This window comes from Notothenia rossii (assembly GCF_949606895.1).
Source record: "Notothenia rossii genome assembly, chromosome: 1".
Lineage (NCBI taxonomy): Eukaryota > Metazoa > Chordata > Actinopteri > Perciformes > Nototheniidae > Notothenia > Notothenia rossii.
The window spans coordinates 89,996,115-90,010,408 of NC_136912.1; the positions used below are offsets into that span (position 1 = coordinate 89,996,115).

A 14,294-nucleotide genomic window follows, 5' to 3' on the forward strand; every position below is an offset into this window, starting at 1 on the left:
CACACACACACACACACACACACACACACACACACACACACACACACACACACACACACACACACACACACACACACACACCTTCACCCAGACAAAAGCTCACCCCCCCCCCCCCCCCCCCCTCGGTGTAATCCCATGTGATCTCGCCGACACTCTGTTGTTAGAAGCCTCCTCTCTCTCCGCAGCCTCTCCCAGTGCTGCCTTTGAACTCGGCTGCCAAGAAAGTGTAACACCGCGTGCCTCTTTCTCTGACTCTCAGGAATGATCAGGAACATTATAATGATACAATTGGCGGGGGGTGAGGAGCTGAGTGGGAGCAGAAGGCCCTGACACAAAGAGAGTAAGAGGCTCCGATATTGTCAACGTGTTGTTAATAAACTGCGGCAGAGAAACGAGGTGTGTGTGTGAATTCCTGGAAGTTTTGAATGTGCACAAATATGAATTCTTCTGTAAAGGTGTGTGTGTGTGTGTGTGTGTGTGTGTGTGTGTGTGTGTGTGTGTGTGTGTGTGTGTGTGTGTGTGTGTGTGTGTGTGTGTGTGTGTGTGTGTGTGTGTGTGTGTGTGTGTGTGTGTGTGTGGTGGAGGTGATGTCAGGCTACGTTACAACTTATTGCTGAGTTGAGTGACATGCAGGATTATCGGCTGGGAGAAATAAAAAAAAAGAAACTTTTATCAGCGTGGGGCCGGGCTCGCATGTTTGATGTTGGTCTGATGACTCATATACAAGGTGGAGGACAGAGGTTGAGTGCTGACAGTGCGGGGTCATTAGAGAGCTACAAGCTTTCATCTCACAGATAGTTCACAATCATAGAGCAGGATAACTGGTATAATATGTAAATATCGGACGAATAAATTAGGGCTGAGAGGTATGAAGAAAATCATATATCACAATATATTTGAACAAATACCTCAAAATGTATATCATGACGATATATGCCGTTGAGGCTTTAAGCAATTTCATACATTAGCATTTTGATAAATAACCACCAATAATGTATATATAATGACTAAGATCATGATGTTCCTGTACTAAAGCAATATCTAGTGTTACATCATGATATCAATACAGTATAGATGAATTGCCTAGCCCTTAGATTTGTTGTTTTGGTGGGGGAGGTTTACTCAATATTAGATGTTGATTATGCACGCAATTTTAAGCTGTTGTGAGCATCAAAACTTTTTTTCCAGGTTATATGTATTCTTACAGACAACATGCATGCTCAGCAAACAAACAGGCTTCAATTGCCTTACTTCACTTATATCTGAATTTTTTTGTCTTTTTGACTACTAGGTCACTTCCTGGGGAACCACAGCGTGCTGGAGCTCCTGCGGCAGGAGGGCTACGAGATCGTCCACGTGCATCCTGATCACCTAGAGCCAGACACAGGGTGAGTCAGCAGGGAAGAGCTAAACTAATGACAGAGCATGTCATTTGATTAAATAGCTGTGGTTACAAAGAAAGAAAGAAAGTCTGCTTTATAAAGTCAGGAAAAAAATGATAAATGCTTGGCTTACTAATTAAACACACCTGATGCAAAACCAACAGGGATTGTTTGACAATACTGAATCTGATAAGGTTTTAAATGTTGCAATCAGTCACGTTTCACTTTGATTGTGAAAAGATAGAGACAAAAGCAGGAAGGATTTTGCACTACCATCACACCAATAATGCAATATGGATTGTGAATCAGAGCATTTGTGCACTCTTAGTTGTTGGCAGGGGCGTGCAGATATATGTGGACATCCATCAACTCAGCCAGTCCACATCCGTCTAGTTCTCTGTGGAATCGAGCTATTTAACCTCGGTAGATTTATTGAAGTGAAGCGCAGACCAGTGCTCTGTAACATATAAAGCTAAGCGACGCAGGAATCCTTTGATACTTCCTCAACTCCCTCCCCTGTCTCCCGCCTGCCAGAGGGCGAGCTGCCAGGGGTGGTTCTGTCTGTTCTCAGCAGCCACTGGTACCAGGGTCAACACAAACACACACTTAAGCATGTAAGTGTGTGTTTGGAGGGTGAGTTTGGAGGAATGCATGGTGCCAAGGAGGGTTTAACACACACTCAAACTAGCACGGGAGTCACGTAACATTTTTGCACAAAAACCCTTCCACAAACGCTCTTAATATCTCACTCTGTGTGTGTGTGTGTGTGTGTGTGTGTGTGTGTGTGTGTGTGTGTGTGTGTGTGTGTGTGTTCCCATTCCTTGGCAAAGAGCAGCTCCACTCTTACGAGGTTTATCCATGGGCCCATAAAATAGCAGCAAAAGCCACTTGAATCAGGGTGAAATTGGAAACAACAAGGGGCGCCCTCTTAAAAACAGTAAATACATCCCCACACATCCAGCCAGCTGTGATTTCACCCTGCGCAGCTGTAAGCGCAACTCCTCTATCTCCCACCGCTCCGTTTTAGCCGGCGGTTTGAAAGCTGACAAGTGGACTGACTTACTGTGGTCGCAAAACACTCACACACAACCACACTGTGCACGGACACTTTTAGCTTCCTGATACAAGGGTGACATGACAGACCAGGAGCAACACCACAGGGCGAGAGGTGTTTGGGGAAGACTCAGACTTTGAGTGTGTCGGACCGATAGGCAGGGAGGTTTGAAAGAGCGGTCGTACGACTGACAGGCGGAGAAGAGTGGAGGTGGGTTTGGCTCCACAGAAGCTTGACCGCAGGCCTGCAGCTATCATCACCCCGACCGAGGGGGGGTTCATGTCTGTGGAAGTAGAAGTGCAGGCTTTGAATTTATGTTGACCCAGAAGGGACAAAGTGAGAAATTATGAGAGAGCCGAGGAGATCTTGAGTTAGATCCATCCTGCAATCCATCATATTAAGTAGTATCAAAGTTGGACACGAGAATAAGAGGATCATTGACTACTTGTTTTAGACTATTTGTTTCCCTTATAGTCGACGTGCCAGCAGTGTGAACCTGGAAATGTGGATGACTCCAAAGTTTTTTGTTAAAATGTATAGTACGTAAAAAAGTCTTGGTGTGGTTTTTGAGGTATATTGAGGATGTGTAATCCATTTCTGACATTTTTAGGATAAGAAATTGCAGTTTTGAGTCGCCTTAAACTTTAAGATTGACCAAAAATGCAACATAATGAGCCCACCAGGAGTACACATACTGTATGGCCACTTTCTGGTCCAAACTGAAAAATGTCAGAAATCGATTCAACGTCCTCAATTACCTCCAAATCCACTCCAAGATTGTCGAAATCGGCCATGCCAATTTGTAACTAAAAATACAACTTATGCTAATTGTGCAAATTGAAAAACATAAGCAAGTTAGCATCCGGCAGTTTCTATGAGCTTGGGATCTATTCTATACATTTCTAACATAAAACTTTGGGGTACTCAACATTTCCGGGTGCACGAGTACGTTTTTATGATGAGTTCAGGCTCTTTTTGTTGACCTACCTTGAATCACAAAGTCATATGCGAGCCACATTGACAGGAAAAGAACAGGATAGGAGAAAGTATGAGTAACTGGAGGACAGAGGAGCGTGGCAAAAGTTTTTGAGGAGAGGCCGGGGATTCTGGGTGGTCTGCTCCGGGCAGATGTCAGTTTTAAAGCAACGGTCAAAGGAGTTACAACTTCCTCTAATGTTGGCTGCAGGGGATTTCTGCCACTCAGGGGGAGGGTTTATAGGGCAAGGCGTCCTATGGGGTACTTGTGTCCTTGATTGAAGTCAAGACATGTTAAGGGAAAAGCAATACTGGCCAGAAACCACAAACAATAACATTTAAAAAGTGAAACAGTTTCAATTACAGACTCACAAAATGTGATTTATCCTCTGTAAGTCAAAGGTTTCAGTGATACATTTGATATACCTCGTTTTCATTTGGGCTTTTCTGAGTATAAAGTGAATCAATACATGCGACATAAGAATTCATAAAACTCTTTCATTCTTTGAAGTTTGACCGCTCACATATATGTAAGACGTTGTTCATCTATTTATTTAACATATCCACTTATTTGTATATTATTACAGTATTTAATTGATTCTACTGTTTTACTCTCAATTTACTTGCATCATTATGTCTCTGGCACTATTTTGTGTAAAGTATTGAATGGTGCAGAAATGACCAATTAACGTAATTAGAACGCATCCACCTTTACGTTAGTGTTAGTGACGGCATGCAGGTAGTTACGATGGAAAATCCACCCAAATGACCCCAGAAGTGTTTTTTGTTTTTTTTGCTAAACCTCTCTAACAAGTTCAAATGTAATTTGTTTTGCATCAATCTTGATACAGGGTACTTATTATATGTTATAGTTTGGATTCCTAAAGCTTTTACTCTACCATCCCATCATTCAAGGGTGGTTTTCCCTATAAGCCTTTTTTTTTTTTGGACGGACACAATAATTTACATTTTCTTACTATGTTCAATCTGAATTTACTTTAAAATAAAAAAAATCTATATTGATTCTGACTTTTCTACATCCAACTCACAGGTTTCTCATTACTTTGAGAAAACAGATTATTAATTTAGCCCTTTTAGAAGGGAAGATATAGTCATTTGTTCTGGGCATGTCATTTCCGAGCCTGAGGCCTGGAAAACAGGCTCAGGGCTTAACAGGTTAAAACCTAACACCAGCTTCTTACTTCTGGTTTCAGGTAAATATAAGGAGATTATACTGTTGAATAAAACTTGCAAGCATCCTAAACATGTGTTTGCTACAGAGCTTATTTTCTGCGTTAATCGATAATGCAATGGAAACAAATCCCATTGGCTTTTTGTCGAGGGAACCATGTGTGATGTTAACTTCTGGCTCAGCCTACAGAAAGGCCTCATCCCTGCACCACCATACACTCTATATTGGATGTTGTGTTGTTCAAGGAGCCTAGGACTTACGATTATCATTGTCAAAACTACACTCTGGCCCAAGGGTGTCCAAACTACAGCCCGGGGGCCAAATGCGACCCGTCTTATATTGTACTTCTTGAATATATAGGTAAAAATGTATTACACGGTAGTAATCATGTATTAATATCCCACTTTTCAAATAAATTCTGTCAATTAAAGCTGAGAAAATTTTCTAACAAATCTTAGTTAAAAAAAGGACTAATAACTTACATACAACATATTTCCCCTTATTATATATAAGCAATCTGAGGCTTCTGTTTTGAGGGAGGAGCTGCCAACAAAATAAAGTAGACCCCTAGAGAGCTGGGATGTATGCTGTTTTTTTCTTAAAGTTCCCATGTCATGCTTTTCTGGTTATTACCCGTCCCCTTGTGTGTTATGAAGCTTTTATTGCATGCAAACGGTCTGTAAAGTTACAAACCCTCAAAGTACACCCTGTAGTGAGTAAAACTCTAACACAGAAAAGACCTGTCTATGCTGCCCCAGAAAGCCTCGTTGGAGATTTTTCTTTTTCCATTTTTTTCTTCCTAAGTACAGTGACGTAACGAGTATAGTGACGTAACGAGTATAGTGACGTGACAGCTCCTCACGCACACTCACGGCTCCGCGGATTTCCGCACACACATACAGTGTGCTCAGGCAGAGTTCCGTGGTGTCTCGCAGACAGGAAGCAGCAACCAGGAAACGACACCAGTAACCCAGCTCACACTGTCCGCTTCTCGAGCCTCAAAGGGCGGAGCAGCGAGCCCCGCAACGTCCCGCCAACACGGCACCCAGACCCCACGCAGCATTCTCATCTGTTTGTCATTACTGGTGTCATTTCCTGGTTGCTAACAAACGCCATTGTAAAACATAATCACTGATGTTCCGCTGTAACGGTGGTGGACTCATCAGAACAGAGTGGGCGAGCTGACCAATCAGAGCACAGTGGGCTCACAGGGAGGGGGGGGGAGGGGCTCCAACAAGCCGTTTAGGACAGAGAGTGAATAATACACATACTATACAGAGATGCTGTATGAGAAACCAATGTGAGTTTGGAACATTGTAAATCTATTCTAGTAGATCTAAACAATGGAATTATGATCAGTAGAAAAGTCCATGTCATGGGACCTTAAAGGCATTATCAGGTATCAAGCATTATTTACTTACATTTGATTGATTTTGCTAACTTATAACTGAACCTATGAGGCAATATACCTCTAGTGAGTGGCCCAGCCCTTCGTATATTTTTCTGTATGTGGCCCTCTGTGAAAAAAGTTTGGACACCCCTGCTCTAGCCAATGTGAACATGACAGTAAAGCCTTTGAATCTTTCCTCCTCCAGGAGTAAACCAGCTGAAGACTCTGAAGGCACGGACCCCAGCACCACGTCTACCGACAGCTGGATGACCGGTTCCCCCGACACGGAGCTGGAGCTGGAGGAGCCGGAGGACATGCCGGGCCTCGGGGGGGAGGAGCTGCCTCACATCCTGCTTCCCGACAGCCTGAGCCAGCTGGAGGAGTTCGGACGACACAAACGGCCTCGCAAAACTCACAGAGGCCACGGGAGGCCCCGCCTCTTCAGTGACCTGTGGGTGCGCATCGGGGACAGGTGAGATATCAACGATCATCTATCGTGCTATTTTCTGTCTTTTTTCTTTTCTGTCTTAAGTATGATAAAGGTTGCCGTGTTGGAGAAGCTTTAGACTAGGTGTCATTGCCAACAGCCGCCCTGTAGATATTGTTCATTTGACAATAACACCTTTTGTGTCACATGATAATGAAAGGAAATGTATGTGATTGCTCAAAATGACACAATAAAAACAAAAAACATGAAGTAATAAATAAAAAGTGTATATGAATATATATATGAATATTGTGGCGGTTTTGGTGCAGTGGTTAGAGCGTTGGTCATCAGATCAAGGGGCGTTGATGAACTCCAGTTCGAATCCCGCCTCAGCCGCCACTGCGTCAGGCCGTTGTGTCCTTGGGCAAGACACTTTACCCCCATTTGCTCCTGTGGGTAATGTCCACAGACTCTTACATGTCTAATGTGTAATTGTAAAGCGCTTTGAGCACCTGTAAAAGCGCTCATAAAAAATGTAATGCATTATAATTATATTAATATTATACTATTATTATTATATTATTATATTATGACAAACGGCATAATACAATTTTATAAAAAGTAAGTTGGTTTTGTTGACCAAGTGAACTAAAATATGAAGTAAAACATTCTTATTATTGTTAAACTGAATTGGATATTCGAGGGAAAAAAGCGTCAAAATGTAAAATGTAAGAGCACTTGACTCGACATATCTGGCAACGCCTTTTTGTAAAAGATTCTGACCATAAGTTCAGCTATAAAGTATTCACATTGGAGAAAAACTAAAGCATTGTTTGCTTTAAAGATTTAAAATTGACATTATAAAAATGATATATTTTTGTTGATCGATCACCAAAGAAGCTAAACCCCTATTACCTTGTGTCCTCCTCCCTCCTGCAGCACCACTCCTCCCCCCAGTGTGAGGATAGTGAACGGCTATGTGACCGTGGAGCCTCCTCTCACCCACCAGGAGCAGCACAGGCGAACAGAGAGCTCCGTCACAGAGGAACACCCTGACCTTGACTCCTCCCCCTCCTCCTCTCCACCCCCCACCCCCCGCTCTGCTCAGTCAGCCTCCGTGCACAGCGCGCTCACACCATCGTGTCTTTTAGCCTGGCTGTTATCACACATACTGCTCACCTCCTGACCGAGGAGACAACACAGCGGTATCTAAACACACACACACACACACACTGCTGCCTTCTTCCATACCAGAGCAGTGGAATGTACCTGATAAACAAGGAATGAGCATGAGCAGGAAGAGAGATGGAGGAACAGTCCTGCTGTCGGCCTCCACCCACAGCGAGGGAACAGATACAGCCTGAAGAAGACTTTAGAACTTTACAAGTCTCCGAATGTGCAGAATAAGCTCTCAGCCAAGCAACTAATGGACTGTGTTGGAGTTTGCAAACCTCAAGAAAGTATTATGGTAGAATAACAAACACATAACACAATGAAAACATGTTTTAAGAAGTTGTGTGGTGGAACAGAGGGCTGGGTAATATATCAGTGTTGGGAAATGAGACTAGAAATCTTCTTAGATTTTGGATAACAGAATAAAAGTGTTATGTTTTCCTGGTTTTAAAAGCTGCATTACAGTAGGGGGGTGTGCTTTTCTGACTGCACCAGGTTATTTCAGCACGTCTTCCTACTTGGACATTAAATCCACAGTACTGATGATCATTTTTCCAAATGATCATTATGTACTATTTTGAGAAAGCATCAAGTTTCAACCCTAAAATAAAATCAGGATACCGATATCAAGATATTTGGTCATACATATTGGGATATGTGATTTGTCTTCATGTTGCCCAGCCCTGGTGGAACTTTCCACCTACTAACATCTGTAATACTGTATAGAATAAGACCAACTGTTTCTTAATATTGAGAGTAGGACGTACTAATAACAGTTTTTATAACTCTGTGGTAAACGAGTTGAATGCATAGAGTTAAACAGTACTGTGTAGGAGGTGGAGCGCTCAGTTGCCACTTTTTTTGTAAATTGTGCATTTTGTTCATAAAGAAATATTGTATATTTATTATTTCTGGAAGAAAAGAGTATATTTTCTTGCTTTTTTTGAAGATAAATGTAAAAATAAACTTTCAAAACTAATAATTGCTGAAAGATTTCTTTTTGATCCCGGTTGACGCATCATTTGGGTTTGACTTTCACGGCCAGACAATGGAGAAAAAACTGAATGAAATATAATGAACAGCCTCCTAAAGACAGCCAGCAATAAATACATTCATATTCCTATATGAATGTATTTATGTATTTATGTTATAAATCATATGTGAATGATTACATTGGCTATATTTAATAATCACAGTAAGATCAACTTGGATGAAGTTAGTGATTTATTTATTCCTTGATGTATTTATGATTAAGCACCATGCATACTATTCATGAACCCATTAATTAATGTGGTAACAATTAGGCTACATTTAGTGACGTGTGTATGTGACAAGTGGCAGATGACAAAGCTTAACCTGTGTCGTGCTTTCTTTAACACTTAACTTAGTGTATCGAAAAGAGTAAATTCCCATTACAGTATGTTGGTTAAAGAACCTCTGATTACAGTGTACACACACACATATTATACTGAACAAATTACTGAGCAGGGGGGAAAGAGACAACATGTGATCTCAGTCTGCCACCTGCTGGCCAAAAAGGGAAACACTTCACTTAAATAATCTACTACACATACAGAAACATATACAAAGGGCTGGGCCACTCTCTAGAGGCATATTAAGTTCAGTTAAAAGTTGCAAAAATCAAATCCAATGTAGGTTAACTATTCTTGATACTTGAAAACAGCCTCTATCACTGCCTATATCATAGCTCTCCATAAAGTTTCATTTATTTTGTTGGCAGCTCATTCCTCAAAACAGAAGCCTCAGATTGCTTACTATAAGAGGAAATAGGAAGGGTCTATTTCAAGCTTGTTATGAAAATAAGTTATTGGGCTTTTTTATTATCATTTTAGATTTGTTAGAACATGTTTTCAACTTGAATGGACAGAATTTATTTGAAAAGTGGGCTCATTAACACATGAATATTGTAATATATTTGAAGTTTTGAACATATATATTAAGAAGCACAATATAAGACAATCAGACGTTTATTATGCTTAAGTCATTATACTTTTTTAATTTGCTGAGCGCCGATTCAAAATGGTCCGTGGGCCGCATTTGGCCCCCGGGCCTTAGTTTGGACACCCCAGATCTACAAGTACTATAATTGCATTAGACAAGTGCCTATCAGAGTAATGCAACATAACACCAGAATCATCAAACCTCAGGAGGAGAAACAGGAAGGGGTTAGGAGTTAAACAAGGCACATGTAAAGAGGTCAGAGGTCATTTCAGGGGACTTGATGCTAAAAATGCAATAAAAAGTCTGAATCCTGTTTTTACTTGTCAAAAGGGAAACATTATAAACACATTGGCAGATCAGGATGTTTCTCACAATCTTATGAATGAATGTAATATAAGTGCCATTTCTGAAACAGTTCAAAGTTCAAACCAGGTTCACCTGAAGACGTAGATCATGGCAGGTAAAAAGCTTTTCCTCTGTAATCTTGATCTGTCTGCATAGGTAATAAAAGATGAATGATGATTAATGAAGGAGATGTGGTAAGATTGTAGGAATTCTCATGATGACATTTACCTCAATGTGATTTATACCGAAGCTTTTACATTATTCACCTGCATCGTTGGAAGCTGAGAGATCCTTAGGAGCCATATTTCAACTTAATAATAAATCAGGGAGTCATAGTATTTACCTCCTTGATTGCCAGACGCCTAATTCTTCTCTCCTGGAAGGAGCAAGCACCTCCCAATGTTACTAGATGGATAAGAGACACTATGCACTTCCTTACATTTGAGAAAATCCAGTACACTCTAAATGTAAGGCTCTGTGCAGAAGTTTACAAAGATGTGGACCCCCTTCCTAAATGATTACGATAGTTTACAGATCCCCCTTAACCAGGATGACTAGAGCAATAGTTTGTGCCAGCAGTTTTTTTTTTTAAACTGTTAAATATAACAAAAACTTTAAAATGTCACGTTATTTATGAGGACCAAATCCAAAATTGAAGGGCTGGTAAATAAATGAACTGTTGTTGAAATTGAAATATGATTCATGATATCAGAGGGGCTTCCATGTGTTGAATATGCATTCAAATATCAACATTATGACAACCAAGACTTCAAATTAAAAAATCAAAAACAAAAGATGTAGTTACAACGTGTTCCCAGTAGGTGGCGCCAGAGTCATATATTTAATTCAGCAACAGCACAAAGCTCGAGGCGGTCAGTGGAAATGTTAAAAGGCCTCAGAAAAGGGCCTGGAACTGAAGAGCTGCACACAGAAGGGCTTTGCTTTTGGGATACCACACTTTAATAGAGTTAATATAGAGACACACATATATTAATATAGACACATTTTCATCCAAAACAAATGTTTGATCATTTATCCAATGATTATTTCGATGTAGTCCTACATCTTGAATTAGCTAGTGAAGACTGGACTGACTTAACTGATAGAGTCCAAATAGTTCAGAGATAATGTTTAACTTTGTTTTGAAATCACGCCAAAAAAAAAATATAAAAGTAATTTCACAAATAGACTATCATTTTAAAATGTATGTATTTAATGTATAGATTTCTCAAAATAAACCACACGCGTGTTGCAATATATTATTATTATTGTTATTATGACAGTCACAAAATATCGAAGGAATAATAAAGGATTTTATTACTATTACATGTTATTATTATGGTAAATAATATATGATGCAATTCAGTTCAGTTATGTTATGGCTTATTGTGCCAGAGTAGTTTTTTATAGTTTATGTGTTCCTAAGTGCTTTTAATGAATCAAATAAAAAGTAAAAGACACATAACATTTCAAATACAGTCAATAGCATACATTTAAAAATAATTACTGATTTGATTGAGCACTTATTAGTCTGGCAAAATGTATTTAAGCCTAAAAAGTTAAAAGAAAAATGCATTGTAGATTTTTTTCCTTATGTCATTTGATTTGGTTATTTTATTGAACTAAATAGTTTCCAATATTAGTAAGTTTAATATTGATAAAGCTTTTAAATTGTTAAGACACTACCAAATCCTCTCAAGATGATTTAAATGAAATGCTTCTAGTCAATATGAATTGAACAGTATTTTCTGTCATTAGAGAGAAAGTACTGTTTCTACTTTAACCTTATTTAAAGAGAGCCTTCTCCTCGTCTTAAAAGGTTGAACAAAAGCAGTGAAGAGCAAGTTTCTTTTGAACAAACAGTTTTTTCGCCCCTTAAGCCAAGACAGGACAATATTTGCCTTAGCTAGAATACCATTTTCCCTGGACTTTGGGGTGTTGTTTGAAGAGGAGGGGGCCTGACAGGCACTCTGAGGGCTGACCCTCACTCTGCCGGGGACACGCCGCCAGCCGCATATAAATAAAAGATTACAGTGGAAAATCAATTTCAGAGCAAACTCATTAAAAATGCCCCTCGCCTTAACTGATTCCATTTCCTCCCGTTCAACCTGTTAACGCCTTGCTGTTCCTGAGCCGGACCACCACCACTGCTGCTTCATCCCCCCCCCTCCTCCTCCTCCATCCTCCCTTTGCCCTGTCGCTCTCCCCCGGTGGTAATTACTTGCACAAGTCGTTTTTTGCCCTTTGATTTGCACCGTTTCACAAATGAAGGTTAAGTTTGTTTAACCGTGCTGGATTTGCCAGTCATGTTAAAGCATATAATGTGGCAGGTCCTTGGTTTCTGCACACACCTCAGGCCTGCCTCCCCCCCCCTCATCTCCTTCCCTGTTGGCCAGGAGGAGGAGGGGGGGGGGGGGGGGGGGGCTCCAAGGTTAAGGCTTACTGGGCCTGAGGAAGCCTGCAGTGGATCAGGCTTCAGACCCATTGACTTAACTGAAAGGAGACCAGGAAGTTGTTAAAAATCACCTCTGCTAAAAGGATTAAGAATCAAACTGCTGTGTTTGTCCTGAGGGGATGTTAAGGTGCTCTCGGTAAGTCACTGAGAAGATAGAGAGGACGAAATGGGAGCGAGATAAGGGATCATTAGTGAACCTCCCTCCAAGGTCTCGGACCTACAGCAGAAGCTTTTGTCAAAATCTTCCTATACAATGTCTACGAAACACTGTGCACAGCTCATTGTTGAAACAGAAAGAAATGAACAATAGTGAAAGACACACAAAGTGTACAAGTGTTTTCCCATTTCAGCGCCTTCGCCTTGTCTCCGATCAATACCTCACAGAGAAGTCACCAGAGCCAAGGTGAACATCGATCTCAGGCAGCCGGAGCCGTTAAGAGCATTTTAAGTGTGTCGCTGGGATTGTTTAGCTGCAGCTCGCACACAAAGGAGAGCACACGGAGGAGTTTGTTATCACACTGCACAAAACACCACGAGACTTTCACATTCACAGCCAGGCATTGTCTCTCAGCTAATCAGAACTAGAGAGTGGTGCATTGAAGCAGTTTGGAAGTTAATGGCTTTTTGGTCTGAATTTAGGTTTGTCGTTAAAACAAGCTTCAGAGATTAACCCAGTTTATTCCACAACCTAAAAAAGCATCAATGCACACGTGAAGCCTAAAACAAGTTAATAAAGGAGAATACTAAACGTCGTCATGCCAAACCTTTGGCGGTGGTGACGTGAATTCATGCGAACGTGATGTTTATAGCCTAAAGTTAGCTATTAAGAAAAAGTAGGGTTAGTATGTGGAGTTTATCCTGTTGAACAAAACGTGTCAGTATCATAAACGTGAGCTTATTCTCTGCAATATTCCAAAATCTAATAGAAAAAGTCCCATTGGCTCTTTTGTCGAGGGAACCACCGGGTGCTGTGAAAGCCACGCAAAGGAGGAGCAGCTCTGTAGTTGTTGATGAAGGATGTTTACAAAAATATGTTTTACACTGGTAATTATGAGTTACCGGAAACGTCTGTCTACCGTAACCATGTCCTGTGTGGTGGAGGTTACCCCACATTTCACTGAGAGCTTTAAGTCTGTGTCTAGCCGAGGGCAGCCATAAAGCTTTGGGAAAACAAAAGTGTGTTTAGCTGCGCAGATAGCTCTTCTCCCTGTAGATAATCCTGCTGATAGTGTGAGGTGGAGCGGTGAGCTTCACTAACTCACAGCTCATCTGTGTTTGTGCTGGATGAGACATTATTGTTTCCCATTGTCCCAGTCTCTGAGCCCCACCATTGAGCTGTGGCCTTGTGCTGCTTTAACACCGGTCATGTGCAAGACGTCTAGTGAGCGTAAATCAAAACTCAGCTCATAATAAAGGGCTCATGGTATACTCTGTAGGTTTGTAGCCTGTTATTTATTAAATAAAACGTAATCAATTATACAATTGTATTTCTGTGAATTAATTGAATAAAACTGAATTTAATATTTTCCTAGGACAGTTGCCCACATAGCTACAGTCGAGCCTGATAAAGCTTCGAACTCGATGCCATTTAACGCCAATATTATCCAGAAACTATTGAAACACAAACAAGAGGCCATGCTGATGCATTTGGTGACTGTTTCTCTCTTCACAATGAACATGGCTAGTGTTGCTTATTCTGGAAATTAATCAGTCACTCACATGGTTCAGCTCTGGGTCATTGTCTTTGCATTGAAGCAATATATCAACCAATCCATCAGTACGGCTCTTTGATGTGTTGTGAGGAGACAACAGGAAATACGCATAAGCTTGTTAGGAAGTAAATTTGTTACTTTTTGAATATTTATAGTTCATTTTGATATTTAGGGCCACATTTTCGTCAAAGTGTCAAGAGGCGGAGGACCTATTGAACATGGTAAGA

The 14,294-nt window shown here is 40.8% G+C and overlaps 2 protein-coding genes across 7 annotated transcripts in view; one reads left to right on the plus strand and one right to left on the minus strand.

Moving 5' to 3' along the window:
- Window positions 1-8,569, plus strand: part of trabd2b (TraB domain containing 2B) — an 82,651-nt gene extending 74,082 nt beyond the window's left edge. The window contains exons 5-7 of the mRNA XM_079682662.1: window positions 1,292-1,388; window positions 6,199-6,465; window positions 7,360-8,569. Coding sequence (XP_079538788.1) covers window positions 1,292-1,388; window positions 6,199-6,465; window positions 7,360-7,606 — 611 coding nt within the window. The 3' untranslated portion in view covers window positions 7,607-8,569. The remainder of the gene's footprint in view (window positions 1-1,291; window positions 1,389-6,198; window positions 6,466-7,359) is intronic.
- LOC307040114 (uncharacterized protein) overlaps window positions 1-14,294 on the minus strand; it is a 153,908-nt gene that overhangs the window by 67,012 nt on the left and 72,602 nt on the right. For 2 of the 6 annotated variants that reach the window (XR_013808431.1, XR_013808433.1), the window contains exon 5: window positions 9,994-10,048. The exons of the other annotated variants lie outside the window; for them this stretch is intronic. The gene's annotated coding sequence lies outside the window, so the exon portion shown is untranslated. The remainder of the gene's footprint in view (window positions 1-9,993; window positions 10,049-14,294) is intronic. 6 annotated transcript variants of the gene reach the window in all.